General features: G+C 36.5%; 1 protein-coding gene across 3 annotated transcripts in view; it reads right to left on the bottom strand.

Annotated features, from left to right (window-relative positions):
- GrlHz (Gustatory receptor-like Holozoa) overlaps positions 1-26,451 on the bottom strand; it is a 235,172-nt gene that overhangs the window by 190,298 nt on the left and 18,423 nt on the right. For all 3 annotated transcript variants that reach the window (XM_090381276.1, XM_090381277.1, XM_090381278.1), the window contains exons 2-3: positions 13,098-13,249; positions 450-554 (exon numbers count right to left, since the gene is read on the bottom strand). In XM_090381276.1, coding sequence (XP_090237402.1) covers positions 450-554; positions 13,098-13,249 — 257 coding nt within the window. The remainder of the gene's footprint in view (positions 1-449; positions 555-13,097; positions 13,250-26,451) is intronic.

The following is a 26,451-nucleotide window of genomic DNA, read 5'->3' as shown; positions in this document are numbered from 1 at the left end:
ATTCTCTCTGGTGCAAGCAATGGAAATAATGGTGTGATATTCTCTCTGGTGCAAGCAATGCAAGTAATGGTGCGAAGGTTAACAAGTGTCTTTTAGTAGTTGCTGCTAATTAGTTTCTGCCTGTGCAGCCTGCTTCCACTAACAAGTTTTAGTTAACAAAGTTGGTTTTTCTGTCTATCTGTAGTCTTAAGGATAAGCGATTTTCTTACACATCTTTCAGAGATCTTACACATCTTTCAAATTTTAATACAGTAAAATCAAAGTTCTTATATTCACACTTTTTATTTTCATATAAATTAAGGTTTAGAGTATGTGTATTTTATGTTAATTATAATTACAAAAATAAAAAAAATAAAATTCATGGCAAAAAAATTAACCAAATTCTAGTTTGGTTTATCAAAACTAGTTTTAGAAGTAAAAAAGAAATTGAATCATACATTTTTACTTACTAAAGAAAGAAGACGAAAATAGGGAACTAAAACTTTCCTTTTACAGTAATTGAGTACTGCTGATGTTGACACTTCAACAGAAGGGAAATCACCATATTCTGATACCTAAATAAACAAACAAATAAAAAACAATGCACTCTGTTATTCCCTAACAAGAAAATTATACTAGTGTTTCCCCACTTGAGAATCTATGTATACTTGGGGGTCTTTGATAGTGAAAAATGGAAAAACGTTAACTGTTATGAGGGCAGACTAGAAAGTAATGCCTCTTACTGCATCACTTTTGTCAGAAAGAAAAACATACTACTCGTAGATAAAAAAAAAATATCTTTAATGTGATCTATCATTTTTCAACATAAACCCCACCTAAGTTGATACATTTCATCCAGTTCTTTTAACACGTTTTTATATATTCTAACCTAGTTCCTAATTCATTTCACAAATATACGTGGTCTTAATTCCAATCTCAACGATGTCCATTTCCACTTGCAGTCTTCCAAACCCCATGTACTTTTTCTGACTGAATCTCAGTTATCAGTTGATTCAACTACTTCTCATCTCAGATGTCCAAATTATTTGCTGTATGATTCCTTTCGCCTCAAAGGTGGTACTTGTGCATATGTGCGTTCTGATATTCCCTGTCAGAGACTTGGCAATTTGGAATCTCCTCTCTTTGATCTTCTCTGGCTTAAAATCTCTCTACCTCATTGTGTCAAATTCATCTGTTGTCTCTACCGTTCTCCCAACTCCACTAATCACTTGGAGCTCTTTGACTTCCTCTCTTTGCAACTTGACTTTCTCCAGTCTAACTTTCCTAACAGTGAGTGAGGTAATTTTCCTTAGTGATTTTAACGTTCACAACTCCAGCTGGCTTCCATTTTCTAGTCACACCGACCCAGCAGGTCGAGATGCTGAGGCTTTTGCAATTACTAATGACCTAGCACAGATTGTTCATTTACCTACAAGAATACCGGACAATCCTAATCATACAGCCAATACGCTTGATCTTTTTCTCACAAACAACCCTTTTAAGTACAAGGTCGAAGTGAGAGGTCCTTTAGGCACTTCAGATCACAACTTGGTGATTGTCTCTTCTCTAATGGAACCTTTATCTCATGGCTATTCCCAACCTCATATTGTTTGGCATTACAAAAATGCAAAATGGGATGACCTGCGAGACTTCTTTTCTTCTTTTCCTTGGTCTGATTACTGTTTCAAAACTTCTGATGTCAACGTTTTTGCTCAGATCGTGTCAGTGAAATTATTCTTGCAGGAATGGAATCCTTTATCCCACACTCCACTTTAAAATCTCGTCCTTTATCTAAACCTTGGTTTTCCAATAAATGTGCTAAGGCTGTCCAAGAGAAGAATGTTGCATATCGTAATTGGCTTGTTTCTAATTCTTCAGTTTCATTTTCTGACTACACCAAAGCTCGCAACAATTGTAAAGCAGTTATTAATCAGTCCAAACTAGAGTTTGAACAGGCTAAGAGTAGAAAACTTGCTTCTTGCCCTAATGGTAGCCGAACATTCTGGTCTCTTGCCAAAGCTATTGGCAGCAACTTTTGCCCATCTCTGCTCCCACCTCTGTCCAAACCAGATGGTTCTGTTGTCACTTCAGCCAAGGATAAAGCTGACCTGCTAGCATCCCATTTTTCTTCCAGCTCATGTATTAATGATCTTGGTAAAACACCTCCCACCATTCCTAACACGCTCCATTCAATGCCTCCTGTGGTCTTCCGTCAAAAGGATATCAGAAGGATTTTGATGAATCTTGATGCTAAGAAAGCTCCAGGTCCTGATGGTATTTCTCCACTTGTTCTCAAAACTTGTGCTCCTGAACTTACTCCTATTCTTTGCCGCCTTTTTTCACTTTCTTATTCCAAAGGTGTTTTTCCTTCTGCTTGGAAATTTGCTCATATCCAGCCAGTTCCTAAAAAGGGTGACAAATCCCTCCCATCCAATTATCGTCCCATTGCAATTACTTCTACTCTTTCTAAAGTAATGGAGAAATCAATTAACTGCCAACTCTTAAACTACCTAGAAACCTTCCGTCTGATCAACGATCGCCAGTATGGATTGCGTCAGTGTCGATCCACTGGTGATATTCTGGCTTATGTTACCCATTTATGGACTAATTCAATGGAAAGGTTCGGTGAAACACAAGTAGTTGCTCTTGACATCTCGAAGGCTTTTGATCGTGTTTGGCATAAAGGTCTTCTAAACAAGCTTCCATCTTATGGTTTGCCAACTGTTTTTAGTAATTGGTTATCCAGTTTTCTCTCTGATCGCTCACTGAGGGTGATGGTAGATGGCTCTCTGTCTTCTAACTTCTCCACTAATGCCGGTGTCCCCCAAGGTTCAGTTCTTTCCCCCACTCTTTTCCTCTTGTATATCAATGACCTTCTTCCATTGACTGGAAATCCTATCCATAGTTTTGCCGATGATAGCACATTGCATTCAACTTTCCATTTTGAGAAACCTTGTCCTGCTCAATCAGCTTCAAGTTCTCGAAAATCTGCTGCCAATTCCTTAAATGCCGATCTTCAGGTAATTCTCCAGTGGGGCAAAGACAACTTAGTTGATTTCAACCCTTCTAAAACTCAGTCTTGTCTTATATCTCGCAAAAAGGATTCTTCTGCTCCTATGCTTATCTTTAGTGACACTCCGATTTCTAGGCAAAATGATATATCTCTTTTGGGAATTACCCTGACTTCTAATCTCTCTTGGCACAAGCACATTACAAATATTGCTTCCTCTGCATCTAAAAAACTTGGTTTTCTCTTTCGCTCTCGGCGTTACTTTTCTTCCAAACAGCTGCTCACTCTGTATAAATCGGAAATCCACCCTGCCATGGAATATTGTTCCCACATCTGGGGTGGTGCCCCCAAAACCTCTCTCAGGCTTCTTGATTCCATTCAGAAGAGGGCAGTTAGGTTAATTAATGATTCATCTCTAACAGAGTCTCTCCACTCGCTTTCTCATAGACGCACTGTTTCTGCTGCTTGCCTCTTTTACAGATACTTCCATGGGCACTGTTCTTCTGAACTGGCTTCTATAATTCCCGCTCTCTCTTTCAAAACAGTCCGAACACGTGCCGCCACCAGCCAACATCCATTTACTGTCCAACTTCAAACCCACAGAACCAACTTTTCATCTTCCTCATTTATTCATTCAACTGCCGTTTTCTGGAACAACCTTCCTTCATACGTATTTCCTGAAAATTACAATCTACAGAAGTTCAAGTCCAATGTCAACAAATATCTTCTTTCATCTTCTCAACCTCCAACCCAAGCACGGTACTGAGTACTATAGGTTCTAATACCTCTTGTGTTTGGGGTTCACATAAAAAAAAAATATATATTGTTCAAGTAATATTCATTCATTTGAGAAGTTAACTGCTTCTTCACATCTGCTTTAATTTCTTTATCGCTTTTGTTCCATTTAAAATGTTCTTTATGCTTTGTTGCCAAAATAAGTTGCTTGAAGCCAAATCTTGACTATTGCTACGATACAGATAAACTTCAAATCTTGGTGACAAAGTTCTTTCCAATGTTGCATGGGTACACTGAGGTCATACATTGTCATGTTTAAGTAGGCAAAGCTGTATTTCCAGGCCTTATCCATCTGTTTTTTTTTTTTTTTTAAAGCTTAGCCAATATCTCAACTTAATGTGGTCCCTTTTTCCAAAAATTCAATGCAGATAACACCCACAGAGTCCCAAAGAATAGTCAGCATTACTTTGCTGGCTGATACTTGTACTTTGAATTTTTTTGGATATGGAAATGTTTTAAGTTAAAATTCCAGCCACAATAACTTTTAAAAATGGGTCAAAAGCAGCAATGATATCTGATGTTCACCAAAATCCAGATCATATGCTTTTCATTTATGTGTTTTTGTCAGTCAACATTAATGTTTATCCACTTTTTCAGGGCTAGCAAACATCAAGGAAACTCAACAAATAAATTGTTCAAAACACAAAAACTTGGATAATTGCATGCTGTTTGAACCAGAAAACTCAATACTTGCACATTGTCTGAACCATGTGTTTTCAAAGATGCATCCATTAAAGAGCTTAATTTAACAACACACAGAAATGCTGCTGGTGCATAAATATTAACTATACACTATTAGCTATGTGCAGAACTTAGTTAAAACTTGCTCTGCCACCTACTATTGAGGTTATGAACTAAGAAGCATTACTTTTCAGTCCACCTTTATAGTTAATAAAAAGTTTAATGTTTTGATGGATTCTTTAAAAAAACATGATACCTAAATAAACAAACTTTTGTTTGTTTATTTAGGTATCATGGGGTCCACAGGGGAAAAATAATAATAAATGGGGTCTGATAATTTAAGAGTTGGGAGGCACTGAATTAGACTAAAGGTAAGATATAAAATTTAAGTATTGCACATCTGAAATCTACATGAATATCCAAATGCATTAGACATCATTAGTCATCGTGCAAATCTGTGGGGTTTAACATTTGAATAAAAAAAAGGTTAATGAGAAATAATCATAAACTTATACACTATAGTGGGAATTTAGAAATATCTAGGACTAGTATTTATAAATTGAATGACAATGTCTCACTTCCTAGATTTTTCTGTGTGGTGATGAGAGGTATCTCAGCAAACTACTTATTCATAAAAATGCCACTGGTATACTGAGTTTGAGTGCTTCAAATTTTTATTTACATTATTGTAAAAAAAGAAAAAATCTATATATTTTAATTAGAGAATTTTTATTATAACAAAATTTGGATAAGGTGATATATGAGCCCTTAATGTAAAGAATACATAGAATTGTGCAATTCTGATTGTAAGCACAGTAATTCCTACTTAATATGAATTATGATTAGTATTTAGTTAGTACAGTATTACTATAATATTAGTAGTGGCAAATTATGCAAGGAAACAAACTTATATGGTAGTAGCAAAAATAAAAAAGAAAAAAAAAAAAGTACACATATCCTTTGTCCATCTCTTCTAATAACATGTCTAATCCTTCTTAATATTTAGCCAAACTACCCCCTTCAACAACAACAACAAATGGAAGTTAATTCCAACAATCTCTGACTCTCTGGGTGAAAGCAAATTTCCATACATCTATCCTGCAAACATTCTATTTCAATTTAAATTTGTCTCCTTATCTGTTAATGGATATCCATGAGGGAGTTAAAAAAAAGGCCATCACCACTTAGTTTACTCAAGCCATTTAAAGCTGAAACACTTCAATTGGGACTTCTTATAAAAGACTAGTTTCCAAAAGCTGTAATTTGCAGAACTCAAGCCTTCCTTGATAATATTTTGTTCCCCTGACTCCTGATGCTCTTTGCTGCACTCTTTTAATCAGATAAACAACTTCCTAATGTGAGGCTTCTAAACGAATGGAGTATTCAAGATGTGGCCCCTTCTTGTCCTGCTGTAAAATTTCTGTACATCCCTAACAGTACACCATGAGTTGTCCTGGCAGCTCTGCTCAGAGAGCTTCATGTCTGACTGGATAATTACCTCTCAGTCTTTTTTGTTCTCCACCACCTTCAGTTTGGTAGCAACCAATTGGTATGTTATTCCAGGATTACTACTACCCATATGCAGTACCTTGCATTTATCAATGCTAAATCTCAATTTCAACTTCTCAGCCCATCTGCCTAATTTCTATAGGTTTTGTTACAGTAGCATACCCCAATGATATGCTTTAATTTATTCATTAATAAATACCGAAAACAGTAAAGTACCCCAACACTCAATCTTGAGGTGCTCTACTAATAACATTAGTCCATGAAGAGCAGTGGCCATTAATAACCACTCTCTCTGTCTCCTGCCATTCAATCATCCCTTTTTCCACAGCAGAAACTTGCCATTAATGTCAATACACTTCCATTTTTGCAGCAGTTTTTCATGTGGATCAGTATCAAAAGCTTTACTGAAATCTAAATATATGTCAAAATTATTTTTTGGATCTGGTTCCCTTGTTAATTCACTATAGTAGCCGACCAAATCAGTCAGACAAGATTTCCCCTTAACAAATCCAGGCTGTGATTGGCATATAACTGCCTTCCTGTCAAGATGATCCAATCTGTAGAAACCTCTCCTGAATCCAAGGATCAGTGCTTTTTTTGAGATGGTACACAATGGTACGGTATACTGGCACCTTTATTAACAGTGACATTTGGATTGCAGTGCACTTCGAAATTTGTAATATTCCATAAATTTTTTTCACATGTTTACCTGCTTTTCAAATAAGCTTAAAGTTATTTTAACTAAATTTGCAAATCACTGTCTATTAAGATATCTACTTTATAAAACTTTATAACCATTTTTAGAGTTCTAAATTACTCAGTCAGACCTCTGTTTAAAGAACTCCTTTTAGAGCAATTTTTTTTTTGAATCCCCTTGGAAATTACATTTAAAATAGTTTCAGTTGAGTGAAGAAAATTTTAATATAACAAACGGCTTAGGAGAGACTTAACTGCATACACACTGTTTGCACTTTTGACCTTCAGGCAATTTAGGAAATTGGTGCTGCTGCTAAGCAAGAATTGAGAGAGCTAAAGGGATTACCATTCTACAACTTAGTGGTACCTGGTAACAGAAAAACCTATCTGACCACCTGTCCCACATACGGAGAAGTCGCGCTGGTCAACAATGAACAGATCAAGGGGGTTTCCCCAATGAGTCTGGTTCACCTTCTACTGCAGTTGTGTCCAACCATTTCTCGTACAAGGGGCATATTCAAAGTTAAAATTCTTTCAGGGGCCGCACTGAGTGATTCAAGAAAAATTAGTGTGTTACATATTTTTCCATATCTTGTTACATGTGAAAGGATGTTTCTGTTTTCAGGTTACTGTTTTTTTATTTTCAGGCTATATATAAAAAAATGCAAATTCCCAATACTTTTATGTGTAAAAATCTATGCCACTAATTTATTTTTTAGATTTTATTAAAATTATAAAAGTAAAAATTAAACGCAACAAGGCATCATATCTTTAAGAGTATAATAATCTATATAATTTGGCATAAGCACACCACAGACAACTCTTAAACAAAAAAATACGCTAGTAGTGTGAAGGACCTCATTTTATCTGTATCTCATATTGTGCTCTTCCTTCACGAGTTGCCATGTATTGCACTACATCGAATAAGTAACGCACCACTAAAAGAGAAGACTATTGTTACTTGGTATTGTCTGCAATACCAGGGTACCTGCCCACCCACCGATGAAAGGCCAACAAGCCTTGAAATGGTACCGTCTGGGTAGTGGTGCCCACTGAGAATAAGTAACAATAGTCGAGGTAGTGCAATACATGGCAACTCGTCGTGAAGGAAGAGCACAATATGAAATACAGATAAAATGATGCCCTTCACACTACTAACGTAGTTTTTTGTTTAAGAGTTGTCTATGGTGTGTTTACACCAATATTATATAAAATTATAAAAATATGACTTTTTTTGTTTTTCAAAAAAATACCTTACTTTTGCCATTAAATGCTCACTTAATGAGAATTTTTTGATAATTAGCAAAATTTAAAATGCTGTTTCAATTCACTTTCCGCGCAGGCCGTAGGTTGGACACTGCTGGGAATCAACTGTAAGTGCCACGTTCGAGAATTAGGAGGGAGTGATTTCCTTTTACCTCGACAAATTGTTTCGCGAAAGTGCGTTATCCACATTTTTCCGTAAATTTCTCCTATCTCTGTTTACATGGCCACAGTAGCTGAATATCCGAATGACACCAACATTTGGGACAGTTTCAAAAAAAAAAAGAAAAAAAGAAAAATTCAGATTTAAGAACTAGTGACAATACCGATGATGAGAGAACGAAAATGAGAACAACGAAGGTATTAATCCTTCTAAACATGAATTGTTGGCATTTGGTGAGAATTAATTTAGAAAATGTCAATTGGGCTTAAGTTAAGTGAAAGAGATACAATTGGCCCATTTCGGGAATACCTAATGGATGTAAGATGAACTAATGAGGCATATGGCAGAGAAGAAAAATGCTTGGGATACTTACAAATTAACACATGACACAGAAGCCTATGATAGATACAAGTTGATGTGCAACCAAGTTACAAAGGAGGTTAGGCAGATTACGAGAATTCCTTGGCAAGGGATGCAAAGAAAAACAGCAAAGAGTTCTTTACTTATGTAAACTCTAGAAGGAAGGGGATGAATCAGATTGGTCCACTTGATATTGATGGATCAACTGTTGATGATCCTGCTCAGGTAGCTAACAAACTAAATGAATATTTTGCATCGACATTCACACATGAGGAGTTATTCAGCGAGGGGAATGCCAGAGGTGTATTCAACTCTAGCAGTAAGCTACAGAATCTTGAAATAACTGAGAGTAAAGTGGAGGAGAAACTGTTGAAGATAAACACAAGAAAGGCACCCAGGGTGGATGGGATCTATCCAGTTATATTAAAGGAGGCAGCAAAGGAAGTAAGCAAACCCTTAGCCATAATTATGAGAGCTTCCTTGGACTCAGGGGAAGTACCCATAGACTGGAAATGTGCAAATGTGACCCCAATTCACAAGGGAGGATCAAAGGCTGACACAAGTAATTATAGACCTGTGAGCTTAACTTCTGTTCCAGGAAAATTAATGGAGGCACTGGTTAAAGAAGCACTGCAGGATCATTTAGACAAGACTTCAGTTATAGCTCGGACACAGCATGGTTTTGTTAAGGGGAAGTCTTGCTTGACCAATTTGATTGGATACTACGATGCAGTCACAAAAGAACTGGATGCAGGGAATAGCTTTGATATTATATACTTGGATCTTAGAAAGGCTTTTGATACTGTTGCACATGGAAGACTGCTACACAAATTGGAGCAGTGTGACATTGGAGACAAATTGCTGCTATGGATAAAGGGGTGGTTGAGGGGGAGAAGACAGAGAGTGGTAATCAATGGACACTGCTCATTGTGGACTCAGGGCTCAGTGTTGGGTCCATTATTGTTTTCTGTATTTATAAATGATATGGATGATGGTATATCAAGCTTAATGTCTAAGTTTGCAGACGATACAAAGGTTGGCAGGGTTGTCAAGGACACTACTGACACTATGCTGCTGCAACAGGATCTGGAAAGGTTGAGCAGATGGGCTGAGAGGTGGAAAATGAAGTTTAACATTGAGAAATGTAAAGTACTACACATGGGAAACAGCAACCCCAGAGCAACGTATCAACTCTGTGGTACTACACTGACAGTGGTAGAGAATGAAAGGGACTTGGGGGTGGTTGTGCAGGCAGATATGAAGTTCTCTGAGCAGTGCAGATGGGCTGCAAGAATAGCTCATGGAGTATTGTCAATGATATACAGGAATTTTTCCAGCAGGGATAAGGAGGTGATTATTCCCTTGTATAAGGCAATGGTCAGGCCACACCTAGAGTACTGTATACAGGTCTGGAGGCCTCATTTCAAGAAGGATGTAGAGCTGCTGGAACGAGTACAGAGAAGGGCAACAAGATTAGTGAATGGAACAAAGGGGTGCTCTTACGAAGAAAGGCTTAAGTTTTGCAAATTACATGTCTGGAGACTAGGCACCAGCGAGGTGATCTGATAGAGGTGTATAAAGCCTTGAATGGTTTGAGCATGCTCAATGCTGATGGGATTCTTCCTCTAGCTCAGAATAATCACCTGAGAGGGTATAAATTCAAATTGAGGAAAGACAGATGTAGGATAGACGTGCGGAAATTTGCCTTTAGCCAGCGGGTGGTTGGTTGGTGGAACAGACTTCCATCCCTTGTAGTGAAGGTTGATAGCCTAAATAAGTTTAAGGCTCAGCTGGACAGGTATTTTGAACGAACAGAGGGGTGAAGTGGAAGTGGTTTTTTTTTTTTTTTTGGCTGATGCTGCATAAGCTTGCTTTCTTGCATCAAATGCCTCTACTAATGCTAATGCTAATCGAAAAGACGGTTTTTGGAAAAATTGAAGAGCATTTGATGAACGCTCTGAGTATGATACCAATTTCATCGAGTGAATGCGATTAAGGATTTTCACAAATGAATCTGATCGTCAGCCCAACCAGAGCTTCATTGATGACAAAAACAGTTTCTTCACTACTGTTTCTTAAAATTGTGGCCCACCGCTGACCTGCTTCGATCCAGCAAAATATGTCGATTCGTGGCTGCTTCGGAAACGTCAATCAGCAACAGCCACAAACAATAAGAAGTCGGCATAGTGTGTTGGATGAAAACTCAATAAAAATTTGGAATATTCTATAAAAACTTTATTATGAAATTATTTTTACTTATTACTTATTTTTTATATACTTGAATAATAAATTTGTGCTTAATAAACTGTGTGTTAATATACTTAATTTGTTGTTCTTATTCCAAAAACATTACTAGTAAGTAACAATATCAGGAAATAGTTTTTTAGAGTACAGTACTTTTCATATCCTTTTAATTTTCAATTTTTCCTGATAGCAAAGAATGAGTACTGGCACCTATTTTTTTACAAAAAAAGCACTGCCAAGGATGCTCTCCTAATTATGGCTGAAGGTATCTCTTGCTGCTCTTTCAATATAATTGGGCAGATTCTGCCAGCATAAGCTGCCTTATTTACTTTTAGCTTTAACTATTTCTTCTTCCACTTTCTTCTGAGTTATTACAAAATCATTTAGTTCCCAGTTAGAATCAAATATACTTTTGGTATATTTGATTTCTGTGTCCCCTAATAATTTATAATGATCTCATATATTTTTCTTCTCTGATACTAGTCTCATCAGTTCATCTGACATCCACTTAAGTCTAAACCTTAAACAATATCTCCTAGTTGACATAAAAAGGTTAGCAGCTTCTAGAATTACCTCCTATTTAGAATTTGCTGTTGTTAACATCAGGTGGTCTGCTGAAAAAAATTTAAAAACTGGCTAAGACAGCTTTAGTTGCATTTTCAAAAGCAAAATCAAGCAAGAGAAACTTCATTCGAGATCTGAACTTCCATTCAGTGATGTCAAAGATGCCTGAATTACTTTGGCAACATTTAGTTATTTAAGTTTATCAGATTACTATTTTAAATGAATACATTTTTTTTCCAATAATGGTCATTATGCATAATGCAAAGCATTATCTTCTTGTTCAATCATCACTAACTGCAAAATTTCCTACTCAACCTGAAATTTATATATGCAAGAAACTTCACAACTTTCATGATATCTTGATATCTTTGATCTGAAGGCTTTTCTAAATGCTGCAGGAAACTAAGCAACTTAAAATAGATGCTGACCAAGACAGTGGTGATGTCTGCCGAAGATATGTAAATATGATACAACTGTATATATTGAAGAAATCAAAGGGGATCATATTCTTGCACACTTTTGATAAGAACTTTACATAACTACTTAATAAAACTTCTTTTAACAAACATAAGAATGTCTTGTTCAAAGATTATTTTCATCATCCTATACTATTTTATTGAGCATGTTTAACACACTACTAAAGAGTGAAAGAAAAACTCTTCAAATTCATCCCACAACACGTGGATGAGAGGTTCCTGTGTCTGAAACATTTCACTAAATACACAAATTAATTTTGCACTCGAGATAACAAAACCTGGTTCGGCTTTGTACTTTTTTTTTTTTATTTATTATTTTTTTTAAGGATCAAAACAACAGTCCTGTAATTGGGAATGAAGATCAAGAAATACTTTTCAAGGGGGATAATGTTCTAGTAACTGAAGACTCTTCCATAGTGAGCCATCTTGATGGAACAAGAACTTTTTAGCTGGCACATTCATCCTTCTTTGCATTTTTATGGATATAATCGTTCTGAACATACCTCTAATTTTTCTAAGTCCTTAAAAAAAGCATCATGAATCTCATATTGTTTACCAGTAAGACCACTTTCCACTAACAGATTTTACTTCATTTATAAGTCTAGGTACCTTTTTATCAACGTCAGGCCAATCACTTCCTAACATTAATGCAGGCCAATTCCTCTATTAAAAATTCAAAAAATCTCCACTGAACAAGATGCAAAAAGATGAAGAGATCTAATGCCTAAATAAAGACAAGTTATAAAATTTTAATAAAATTCTCAAAGTCCCAAGTTTGAATTATAATAAACAATATTTTTCTCTCCATTGATTCAAAAAAGTATTCCTTTGTTAGATAGCCTGTGATATTCTCTCTGTATTCCTATAGAGACAATGGTTGTGGTCTCAAGACCAATCATCTGCATGAAAACCCAATCAAAGCTTCAAAAGGGTGTAAATTAACTAATAAAAATATCCTTTTTTTTTTTTTTTTTTTTTACAGATGACACAAAGTAGGGGAGACAATTAGTTGTATGCTAGATATAAAATACATTTTATTTTGGTCAAAAGATTTTTTGCTGCTAAAATTGGGAAGATACCTGGATGAAATCAAATGGCAGTTTTTTTTTTTTTTTTTTTATGACGATATAAATAAGATTATTAAACCTGGTTTTCATGCATCATTTCAGCAGCTCACAAGGATGGAAAAACAATTTAAGCTTATTACTTAATGTAAGCTATTCTACAAGAAACTTCTCTGTAGTAAATAAATTTCACTATAATTTATTTTGACAAATTTTAATATAAACTCCACTTGTGAAGTTGTATCCATACTTTCATAAAATGGATAATTTCATATTTTACATAATATCCTTACATCAACAGTTACATAAGCACCTCCATCAGATAAAGAATGTGATAATGCTCTTTCAGAAGTGGAATGAGGTAAAACATAAGAAGTCTGCAGATGATCCTCTGATGCCATGGGTATTTCATATGAAGCTAAAAATCGACTGTTTGAGGAAACACCTGAAAAACATTAATTATTCACAAAATTAATTGACTGGAAAACAAAAAGGAAAAACTTTCCTATGCCAAAGAACAATGTGACAAATAATATACAAAAGAAATTTAGCAAGAAGATAAGTCTGCAGTATGATTAATAACAAGATAGAAAATAGAAATAAGGAAAGTAATCATTAAACTAAACTTGGGCCAGTTTGTAACATATATTTCAAGTGAAGCAGATGCTTCTAAAGTTTACATAATGGTATAAACATGCATCTACACACATAAACCAAACAAAGATTTCTTGGCAGAATGCACTTTAACCAAATTACTACCATTTTACGAAAAGACAAATAAAAATGTTAAATAAGAAAGAAGGCTACCCATAGCAGATGTCCATAATTATACACAATATGGAGTAAAGAGTGATGAAAGAAATGCAAATGCACAAATTTTACACTAAACGGCATTGCTTTTGAAAGTAGTAGTAGTGGCATGTGATGCAAGAAAGCATGTGTATGAGCTTATGCAGCATCAGCCAAAAAAAAAAAAAAAAAAATCACACCATTCCCTCCAAATGCCTCTCCAGTTCCTCCTTAAATTTATTTAACCTATCAACTTCCACAACGACAGATGGAAGTTTGTTCCAGCAATTAACCACCCGCGGTTAAAGGCAAATTTCCGCACATCTATTCTACCTCTGTCTTTTCTTAATTTGAATTTATGCCTGCTTAGGTTCGTAATCTAAACAAGTGGAAGGATCCCATCAGAATTCACCGTGCTCAACCCATTCAAGGCCTTATACACCTCGATCAGATCACCGCGCAGGTGCCTAGTCTCCAGCCACTGCAATTTGCAGAACTTAAGCCTCTCTTGGTAAGAGAATCCCTTCATTCCCCTCACCAATCTTGTTGCCCTTCTCTGTACACGCTCAAGTAAATCTACATCCTTCCTAAAATGAGGCCTCCAGACCTGTATGCAGTACTCAAGGCGTGGCCTGACCATTGCCTTATACAGAGGGATAATCACATCCTTTTCCCTGCTAGCAAAATTCCTATATATCATTGACAAAACCCCATTACCTGCACTGGCAGCCTGTCTGCATTGCTCAGAAAACTTCATATCTGCCTGCACAATTACTCCCAGGTCTTTTTCATGTTCTACCATCTTAAGTGTAGTACCACACAGTTCGTATGTTTCTCGCGGGTTACTTCTATCCATATGCAGTACTTTGCATTTGTCAAGGTTAAACTTCAGTTGCCACTTCTTAGCCCATCAGCCCAAATTATCTAGATCCTGTTGCAGTAGCACACTGCCATTACTGTCATTAACAACCCTGCCAACCTTTGTATCATCTACAAACTTCGACATTAAGCCTGATATACCTTCATCAATATCATTGATAAATATACAAAACAACAGTGGACCCAACACCAAACCCTGTGGGACTCCACTAATAACATTAGTCCACGAAGAGCAGCACCCATTGATTACCACCCTCTGTCTTCTCCCACTTAACCATCCTTTTATCCATTGTAGCAACTTACCCTTAATACCATTCTGCTCCAATTTTCACAATAGTCTTCCATGCGCAAGTATCAAAAGCTTTCCTGAAATCCAAATATATGATATCAAAATTATTTTTTGCATCCAGTTCCTTTGTAACCACATCATAATAACCAATCAAATTTGTCAGACAAGACTTTCCCTTAACAAACCCATGCTGTGTCTGAATTATTGCTGCAGTCTTGTCTAGATGATCCTGCAATGCATCTTTAACCAATGACTCCATTATTTTACCCGGAACAGAAGTTAAACTAACTGGTCTGTAATTACTCTTATCACCCTTCGATCCCCCTTTGTGAATTGGGGATACATTTGCACATCTCCAGTCCGTGGGAACCTCCCCTGAGTTCAATGATGCTCTCATAATTATGGCTAAGGGTTTGCTTAGTTGCTTTTCCGCCTCCTTTAATATAACTGGATAGATCCCATCCATCCCAGGTGCTTTTCTTATGTTTAACATCAACAATTTCTCCTCCAGTTTGCTCTCAGTTATTACAAAATCATTAAGTATCCTGTTACAATTTGATAATCTTCTGCCATTTTCAAACCTTAATAATTCCTCATGTGTGAATGTAGATGCAAAATACTCATTCAGTTTGTTTGCTATCTGAGCAGGATCCTCAACACTCGAACCATCGATGTCAAGTGGACCAATCAGATTCATCCCCTTCCTTTTAGATTTTATATAAGTAAAGAAATCCTTGCTGTTTTTCTTAGCATCTTTTGCCAAGGATTTCTCGTAATCTGCCTTCGCCTGCCTAACCTCCTTTGTGACCTGATTACTGACTAGCTTATATCTGCCATAGGCTTCTGAGTCGCTTGATAATATATATGCATCCCATGCATTTTTCTTCTCTGTCACGAGTCTCATTAGTTCATTTGATAACCATTTAGGCCTAAACCTTGAACAATATTTCTTAATAGGTATGAAACTTTTAGTAGCATCCACGATTAATTCCTTGAATGCTTCCAACTTAGAATTTACTGTTGGTAACATCGTCTGTTGATCCCACTGCACAGAATTTAAAAACTTTCTGAGACCACTGTACTCACCTTTACGGAAGCAAAAACCCTTTCCTTTACCCCTGATGGTAATTATATCTTTAAGTAAATCCCACATCAGTACACTGTGATCACTGCCACTTAGTGGTTCCTTTATCTTCAAATTCTTAATACACGAATGATCACTGCTGATAACCAGATCAAGAGTATTACTCTCTCTGGTTGCCTCTTGAACATGCTACTGCAGAAAATCATCCAATAAATCCACAAAAGTCTGACTAGTGTGTGAGTGACCAACCCACAAGTTCCAGTCAATATCTGGGAAGTTAAAATCCCCCATTATAAGACATTCTGATTTTACTGGCCCACTTTATTTCTCTGTATAACTGTTCATTATACTCATTCGAGTCATTACGCCTATAACACACACTCCTACTCTTATTTTTGCTTTCGCAGTGCTTATGTCACACCAAACTGACTCAACAGTGCACTGTTCATCTATATCAACTGGGTGCACTTCTTTTGATTTTATGTTTATCTTAATTAACAGCATAACACTTCCTGCCTTTCTATCCTGTCTGTCCTTTCTGTACACATTGTATTCCCCAAATTCTAGTTCTGCATTCCTTATATCTGTGTGACACCACGTCTCTGCTACTATCCCAACAATATCTGCCTTTGATGCCTTGACCAACACTTCAAATTCATCAAATTTATTTATTTACTATACTTCTAGCATTGGTATACATGCAAGCATGCATGCTCCTATTCCTAACCATAACACATCCCATATATACCCACCTATTTCAGGATGACTGCCATCTGTCCCTGAAACCCCCAACACCCCTCGCTCCAGGTCGCTACTTATTCTAATATAAGTAGTATTAATAGTGGCAAACAATGTAAGAAAGTATGCTTATACAGCATCAGCAAAAAAAAAAAAAAAAAAAAAAAAAAGCACATTTCACCTATCCATTCCCTCTGGTTTGGTTTTTTTTTTTTTTTTTTTTAGGAGCATTAGCAACTAAGGCCATATTGCTCCAGGATATGTGGTGGTCATTCCCTGACCTTTCCGCATCTTCCGTATTTGGTGGTGACGGGCTCGAACCCCGGTCTAATCAAGAAGCATGTGCTATGCACTGCTGTTCCCACCTGGCTACGGAGGCGCTGCCCATTCCCTCTAATAGTTTGTCTAGTTCTTTAAATTTATTCAAACTATCCACTTCTTCCATGGAATGGAATTGGATGGAAGCTAGTTCCAGCAATCAATCAACCACCCATTCGCTGAAAGCAAACTTCCGCAAATCAATTCTGCAACCATCCTTCCTCAATTTGAATTTATGCCTCCTCGTTTGTGTATAGTCTGAGCAAGAGGAAGAATCCCATCAGTACTGATTTTACTCAAGCCATTCAAAGCCTTAAACATCTCAATCAGATCACTTTACAAGTGCCTGATCTCCAGATGCTGCAATTCACAAAACTGAAGCCTTTCTTAGTAAGAGTGCCCCTTTGTTTCCCACAACTATCTAGTTGCCCTTCGCTGTACCCATTCCAGTAGCTCTACAACATCCTTCCTAAAATGTGGCCTCCAGATCTGTATGCAGTACTCAAGATGTGGCCTGACCATTGTCTTATACAACGTAATCACCTCCTTATACCTGCTAGCAAAATTCCTGTATATCATTGACAAAACCCCATGAGCTGTCCTGGCTCATGGGGAGAATTGTTTAAAATCTGCTTGAACTGTATTTTAATATTAATTAGTATACCTTAAAAGCTGTTTGTGCAAGTTACTATAATATTTATAAATCATTAACTAATACATGTAAATACTCTAGAAATTTATTTCATGCTGTCATGGATGAACAATACCTAAAATCAGTGAAAGTTGCTATATATACTGTTTCCAACGGTTGAACTGTTCTTCATAAGTGAATGCATTAAGTCAGGTTCATGTAAGAACAATGAGCCTCAACACTAATTATCAATGAGTTTCTAATTTTGCTTACTAATAGCACTGGACAATCCTCTATCCCTCTAACAAATTTTCCCATAATAAATATTAATTACAATGTAAACATGCCTTAATTCTGAAACAACTGTATTGTACATTACAGTTATTTTAAAATTAAGGTACAGTGCTGTGTGATCACTTGAAGGTGGTTGGAGTGGGGCTAGAATTTTTATAGCTCTGAGATGAAATCATCACCCCTTAAAAAACTATTAAAAGTAGACTGACTGATTATTTTTTTAGTTATCATAATATTATACAAGTTGACAGCATAGTTTTGAGTGTGAAGGTTAAAGTGATGTAAAATTGAAAACAATAAAGAGAAGATTGCAGTGAGTTTTGTATGAATTTTGGAGTAAGAATTTTCCTCATGAGTTTAGGTTTTTCAGCCCACGCAACACGCAGATTGACCAACGAATGCACATTTGTACAGACATGATATACACAACACACTGATAAACATTGTTTCAATGTTGTGCTGTGTTTAATGTTCAATGGTATCATTGAGCATTAAACTCAATGGTGTATCATTCATGCAATATCAGTGAAATTTATGAAACTTCACAGGTCCATCGTTATAATTTCTGTACCCCTACTGCATTTTAGGATCCATAAGGTAATTTGCTATTCTACTGGTGTGAATACATAGTTATTTATTATGTGATAGTGATAAATATGACTGGTTTTGTATATCCAAATTATGTAATTAATTATTGCAATTGTTATTATTTATATTATTATTTGAAAATACCACATTGTTAAAATGTGGGGGGAGTACACATGATAATTTGTCTGCACAAAAATTTGCTCTGGAACCAGTCCCCCTCACTTCCCCCTTGAATGGATTGAGGGGATGCCTTTGGGAATTTACCTAGTTTTCAGTGGTATCCAAACTTCTTATTGTTTTCATAACTTCTTTATTAATGTAGGCATATATCTATTGATAATTAAGCTATATTATATATATATATATATATATTTTTTTTTTTTTTTTTTTTATGAAAACCCCAACTACAAAAGGTATTAGCACCTACAGCACTTAGTACTATGCTTGGGTTGCAGGTTGAGAAGACAAGAGAAGATATTTGTTGATATAAGACTTTAACTTCTGTAGATATCTTTTGCCATTTTGCCATATATCTTTTGCCATTAGTAGTGAACCCGCTGAAATTCAAAGAACTAACAGAAAATATTAAGTAAATACTAAAGAAAATAACTAAGTAAAACAGAAAATGCAGAAAACAACAATGGGCCCAGCACCGAAACCACAGGGTTTGGTGCTGGGCCCATTGTTGTTTACTGTATTTATTAATGACATTGTTGAGGGTATATCAGGCTTAATGTCTAAATTTGCGATGATATTTGCAGGTGGGTAGGGTGATTAATTATAGCAATGAAGGTATGCTGCTGTTACAAGATCTAAAAAATTAGGCAGATGGGCTGAGAAATGGCAGTTGAAGTTTTAACATTGACAAATGCAGGGTACTGCATATGGAGCAGCAATCCTAGAGTAATGAACCAACTGTGTGATACTACATACAGGATAGTGTGTAGTATCACACACTACTCCGTGTGTGAAAATGAAAGGGACCTTGGGTAATTGTGCAGTCAAATATGAAGTTCTCTGACCAGTGCCTGTCAGAGAGAATTGCTTAAAATCTGCTTGATTTCAAACAGTTAACTAACTAACACTCCCAATATGAGGGAGAACTAACACTCCAATATTAGTATTAGTAACGGCCGCATGGTGCAAGAAAGCCTATGGCTTATGCTGCACCAGCCAAAAAAAAAAAAAAAAATCCGAACAAAACAATGATAAAAACAAAAAAAAAAAAAATAATAATAAAATAAATAACTAAATAATAATAATTAATAATTAAACCTATCATCCTATGCGCTTCCCTTACCCGAAAGTACTATCCAGATGACCTTTGAATTTCCCCAAACTGTCGGCCTCTACCGCCCATGAAGGCAACTTATTCCAGTAATTTATAACTCGCTGGCTAAAATAAAACTTCCTGCAGTCCAATCTAAACATTTCCCCCCATAACTTGAATTTATGTCCCCTAGTTCTAGCATCATTTATAATCTTGAAAATTTCGTCCTCATTCATTCATTTTACTGATGCCTCTCAGAGCCTTAAACACCTCAATCAAATCTCCTCTAAGATGTCTAGTTTCCAAACTCTGCAACCCACATATTCGAAGTCTTTCTTCATAAGGACGCCCTTTTGCCGATCTCACCAGGCGAGTTACCCTTCTTTGCACCCTTTCAAGAAGCTCGATGTCTTCCTTAGGTGCGGTCTCCATACTTGAACACAGTATTCCAAGTGTGGTCTAACATAAGCCTTATATAATGGGATTATCACATCCCTATCTCTACTTGCAAAAGTTCGATAGATCATCGATAGGACACCATGGGCTTTCCTTGCAACCTGTTTACAATGCTCAGAGAATTTCATGTCTGACCGTATCGTAACACCCAAGTCCCTTTCCTCCAGTACTGGGTTTAGTTGAACTCCACCAAGTGAATAAGTTTTTTTGGGATTACTGTTTCCCAGGTGTAATACCTTACACTTTGTTGGATTAAAGCTCAGCTGCCATTTTTCTGACCATTCCTGAAGTCTATCTAGGTCTCTCTGAAGAAGCTCAGCTTGACAGTGATCATTAACTACTCTACCAATTTTAACATCGTCTGCAAATTTAGACATCACGCCCTCTATCCCTTCATCAATGTCGTTTATGAAAATTAAAAACAACAGCGGTCCTAATACTGATCCTTGGGGAACCCACTTCTTACATCAACCCAATCTGAGGAATAGCCATTTATCACAACCCTCTGCCTCCTGCCCTGAAGCCATCCTTCTATCCATCTAAGGATTTCCCCAGTGATTCCAACCTGTTCCAGCTTATAAAGCAACTGCTCATGTGGGACTGAGTCAAAAGCTTTGCTGAAATCTAAATAAACAATGTCGAAATTATTCCCTAAATCCAGCTCGTGAGTGACCCTTTCGAAATAGCGAACCAGATTTGTTAAACATGATATTCCCTTTACAAAACCATGCTGAGTATCCTTGAGAATTTCAATTCGATCCAAATGATCCTGAATTCCACCCTTGATCATTGCCTCCATGATTTTCCCTACTACTGAAGTCAGACTGACAGATCGATAATTTCCAACTTCACTTTTAGAGCCACCCTTATGTATGGGAGATACATTTGCCCTTTTCCAATCCAAGGGAATCTCCCCAGAGTCTAGTGATGCTCGCATAATTAGCCTCAATGGTTCAATGCACTCGCTTGCCGCCTCTCTTAAGATTATAGGGTATATTCCATCAACTCCAGGAACCGTACTGGTCTGTAGGCTCGAACGTTTTTTCATTAAATAATCTTGCATAATTTCAATATCATTAATTACATATTTTTTAACTTCGCTCCCACAATTTCCCATTGCCACAAAAGGCTTTTCATTTGTAAATATCGATGCAAATTAACTGTTGAGTTCATCTGTAACGGCAGCTGGTGTATTTATTACTATCGCCTTTCCCTTACGTAAAGGTCCAATCTGGTTTGTCCTGCTCCTCTTGCCATTTATATATGTGAAGAATTCTTTATCCCCCCTCTTTGCTCTGTTTGCTAGTGATTTCTCATAAACTGCCTTTGCCTGTCGAACCTTTTCTGCGGCTCTATTACACATCACCTTGTAGCTGTTATAGGCTTCAGTACTTTTTATTGCTCTGTAACCTTTCCATGCCACCTTTTTCTGCTCAAGTAATGTGGCAACTTCACTATTCATACAACTTGGAACCCTTCTCGTGAAGTATTTTTTTAATGGTATATATGCATTCAAGGCATCTGTGATTAATGTTTTAAAAGCGTACCACAGTTCAATTGTATTCGTTCTCTGCGCGATATCTACCCAGTTAATAGAGGCCATGTAGTACCTTAAGGCATCGTAATTTCCTTTTCTGAAATTAAAACCCATTCCTTTGCCTTTTACTTCTGCTACCTCTCTCGTCATCATCCACCGTAGAACTCCGTGATCACTTCCTGCTACTTGTTCCTCTACTGTCAGCCCTGTTATGTCATTTGATTCATGTGTGATGATGAGGTCTAGGATATTCTTTTCTCTAGTACTTTCCCTGACATGTTGATACAAATAACAGTCATCTAGTTGATTTAAAAATTTTGTTCCCCATGTCGAGTTTTCTTCCCATTTACTCCAATCAATTAGAGGCAAATTGAAATCACCCATAATAAGACAATGACGCTTACTTGCCCTCTATATGAGTGTTAGTTCTGTACTCTAACCTGAATTTTAGTTCCATAATTTACAAAAGTGTATTTTTTTATGATAAATACATCAAGCATTTATTTGTGAGCCCTAGACAAAATTGTATACAGATCACTTACAGGGAAAGCCAGGACAATTTTTTCGAACAGTGGTGCTAGAAATACTAATTTTAGGCTTTTTTTTTTTTTTTTTATTAAAACATAATATGGCTGTAGTATATACTTAATAATCTATTGATAATTAAGTAAATACTACACCTCCATACACACCTACACTAATTTCAAAAATTAATCTAGTATTAGTCAAATTATGCAATTTGACTAATACTAATGCTACATTACTATAAAACTAATACTAATACTATAAAACTAACACCTATTTGCTTACTTCCTCACAGAGGTACCTAATCCAGCTGAGCTTTGAATTTCCCCATGCTGTCAGCCTCAACCACCCATGAAGGTAACTTATTCCAGTAATCAACAACTTGCTGGCTGAAAAAAAACTTCCTGCAATCTAGTCTAAACCTCTACCCTCTCTAATTTTAATTTATATTCCCTGGCTTTGGAATCATTTATTACTTTCTCCCCTCAGAGCCATGTACCTCAATCAGGTTTCCTCTATAGTGCCCAGTTACTACACACTCTGCAGACCACATATTTGAAGTATTTCCTCATAAGAATGCCTCTTTATTAATCTCACTGAGTTCATTGTCCATCTTTGGACCCTTTCAAGAAGCTCAATGTCTTTCTTTAGGTATGGTCTCTGTGCTTGAACAGATTATTCCAAGTGCGGTCTTATAATTGTCTTATACAGTGGGATTATACCATCCCTATCTCTACAAGCCAATGAATGATAAATTAGTGAGGATAACATGGGCCTTCCTTGCACCTGTCTACACTTCTTGGAGAACTTCATGTCTGACCATATCATTACTCCAAAATCCCTTTCTTCCTCTACTGTTTTTAACCCAGCCCCATCAAATGTATAAGTTATTTTGCTTGGGGTTGCTATTCCTCAAACATAAGCCTTACATTTTGCTACATTAAAACTAAGCTGTCACTTTTTCTGACCAGCTCTTTAGTCTAAGTTGAAGTGAAGAACTGTTTGGTGCCAATTATTAACTATTCTGCCAATCTTGATATCATCTGCAAATTTTAACATTATACCATGTATCCCTTCATCAATGTCATTTAAGAAAATCAAAAACAACAATGGTCCCAGTTTTTTTTTTTTAATATGAAAAACCCAAAAATGAAAAGTATTAGAACCTACAGTACTTAGTACTGTGCATGGGTTGACGGATGAGAAAATAAAAGAAGATACTTGTTGACATTAGACTTGAATTTCTGTAGAATGAAATTTTTGGGAAATGTGTGAAGGGAGGTTGTTCCAGGAAATGGAAGTTGAAGGAATAATTGAGAAAGAAGAAAAGTTAGTTCTGTGAGTTTGAAGTTGGAGAGTTAAAAGAATGCTGACTGGTTGCAGCAGTTTTAATAGTTTACATGAATTCAAAGCTTCTGTTACTATTGCTTTAAAAGTACATACTGTGCTTTACTTGTTCAGTACCAATACTTTTTGGTTTAAGTACTGACAGCTCCAATCCATTGGGAATTCCACTTTTTATGTAGGCCCAATCTGAAGAGCAACCCTTCCCCCCCCCATACCCTGCAGCCACCCTTTGATCTAACTAAGAATTTTTCTTGTGATTAAAACATGTTCTGACTTAGGGAGTAACTTCTCATGTGGGACTAAGTCCCACATGAGAAGTTACTCCCTAAGTCCCTAAGTTCAATGCTTTGCTGATATCTAAGTAAACAATGTAAATATTATTTCCTAAATCCAACTCATGAGTGACTCCATCAAATAGCTTACCAGGTTGGTAAGCTATTTGATGGTAAGCTATAAAGATATAAGCTTTACAAAACCACACTATATTTTGCAAAATGGAATTTCCTTTAGAATTTTATTTCTATCCAAATGATCCTTTACTGCATTTGATCTTCAATTGAAACCAGACTGACAGGTTGATAGTTATCCACTTCACTCTTAAAAACACTTTTTTGTAATGGTGATACACTGATACTTATCCAACCTAAGAAAATTTTCTCCCAAGTCCAGTGATGTTCTCATAACCTATATGGTTCAATGCACTCCTTTGCTACCACCCTAAAAATTACTTGATATATGCCATCAACTCCAGGAGCCTTATTTGCCTTTAGGCTTGAAAGTTTTTCTAACGAGTTATCTTCCAAAATTTCATCCTTTCCAGCTTCACTTGCACAGTTTCCTCGCAATGTGATGGGCCTTTCACCTATAAATAACGATGCAAAGTACCTGTTCAATTTCTTGGCAATGTCAGTTGTGTTAGCTAAGACTTTCCTGTGTCCATGGTCCAATTTTATTCCTTTTTCTCTTTTTAGTATTCATATACATGAAAAACTTCTTATCCCCATTCTCTGCTCTCTTAGCAGATGATTTGCTATAATCATCTTCCTTTGCCAAACTAATCCTTTCTATGGAACTGTTGCAGATCAACTTTCAGCTCCCACAGGTTTCAATACAAGTTAACATTCGTAATTGTTATCTCCCCTATATCTTTTTTTTTTTTTTTTTTTTTGCTCTATCAGATTGGCCAGCTCAGTATTCATCCATCTCCAGATCCTCCTCACACTATATTTTCTTAATGGTTTACATGCATTCAAAGCTTCTGTTACTATATCTTTAAAAGTATACCATAATTCTAATGCAGTGTTCTCCCCAGGACCTATCAAATGGGCACACTACCTGGTGAATTTAACTGACCGCCCAGCTAAAATTTAAGTGATTCTTGTTGTACCGTATGGTACTGCTCGCTGATCTCAATCAATATTAATTTGAACATACTATGCAATCGAGGTCAATGTGACAGGAGCACATAATGTTAAATTATGCAATTAATTTTCGCTCTGGATTGCTTAAGTGACATTTATATATAACAGAAAATTTTATAATATCATGAAGTATATTATTCCTCACCTGGCTACTTCATAATGCTACCTGGCTAGCAAACTTTTCTGGGGAGAACACTGTAATGTATTTGCAATCTGTGTATTATTTCTCCATTTGACAGAGCCCATGAAGAACCAGCAAAGAATCCAGCAAAGTTCAAGTTCTTACACCTGGGGAACAGCAACTGGAAAATGACTTATACATTTGGTGGAATTGAACTGAAGTCAGCAGTGCAAGAAACGGAATTAAGGTACAGTCAGACATGAAGTTCTCCGAGCATTGTAGACAAATTGCAAGGAAGGCCCAGAGTGTCCTATCGATGATTTACCGAACATCTGCTAGTATAGATAAGGACACCATAATCCCATTATATACGGTTATTGTTAGAACACACTTGGAATACTGTTTAAGTTTGGAGACTGCACCTAAAGAAAGACATTGAGCTTCTTAAAAGGATCCAAAGTTGAGTAACTCGCCTGGTGAGATCAGCAAAAGGGCGTCCATATGAGATGTGGGTTGCCCAGTTTAGAAATTTGGCACCTTGGAGGTGACTTGATTGAGGTGTTGAAGGCTCTGAGAGGCAATAGTAAAATGAATGATGATGAAATTTTCACAGTTATAAATGATTCTAGAACTAGGGGACAAAAATTCAAATTACGGGGAGAGATGTTTAGACTGGAGTGCAGGAAGTTTTATTTTAGCCAGCGAGTTATAAATTACTGGAATAAGTTACCAACATGGGTGGTAGAGTTGATAGTTTGGGAAAATTCAAAGGTCAACTGGACAGTTAACTATGGGAGGAGGGAAATGCATAGGTTGTCTATTTCCTTTTCTCTTATTATTATTTATTTATTATTATTTTTTTTTTTTGGCTGGTGCTTCCTTGCACCATAGGCCATTACTAATACTAATATCATTTACCTAGACATTCTTTTTTCTGTCGACTTTGTCATAAATCTGTTGATTTACTCTGAGAATCCTTTTCCAGCCTGACTGCAATTTAATGATGAGAATAGTTCCATGGTGGAATTCAACTTTCCGGGTAATATTTCATTTATTAAAAAGTTTATTGTTTGTTTGTTATTTAGTTTTTAGGAGCATTAGCAACTAAGGCCATATTGCTCCGGGGATATCAGTGGTCATTCCATGACCTTTCCGCATCCTCCGTATTTGGTGGTCACGGGTTTGAACCCCGGTCCAATCAAGAAGCGTGTGCTATGCACTGCTGCTCCTGCCCACCTGACTACGGAGGCACCTTATTAAAAAGACTTTTCTTTCTCAGACTGGACATTACATTGAAACTGTACACACTGACAGCAATTTCTCACTAGCTACTTTCCATAGTAAGGACTACAAATTCATT

The sequence above is a fragment of the Mastigoproctus giganteus genome, chromosome 9 (assembly GCF_048544385.1).
Source record: "Mastigoproctus giganteus isolate SK-2022 chromosome 9, ASM4854438v1, whole genome shotgun sequence".
NCBI classification, from domain to species: Eukaryota; Metazoa; Arthropoda; class Arachnida; order Uropygi; family Thelyphonidae; genus Mastigoproctus; species Mastigoproctus giganteus.
Note: the sequence above shows the minus strand (reverse complement) of the source record. Positions and strands in the feature narration are given on the sequence as shown.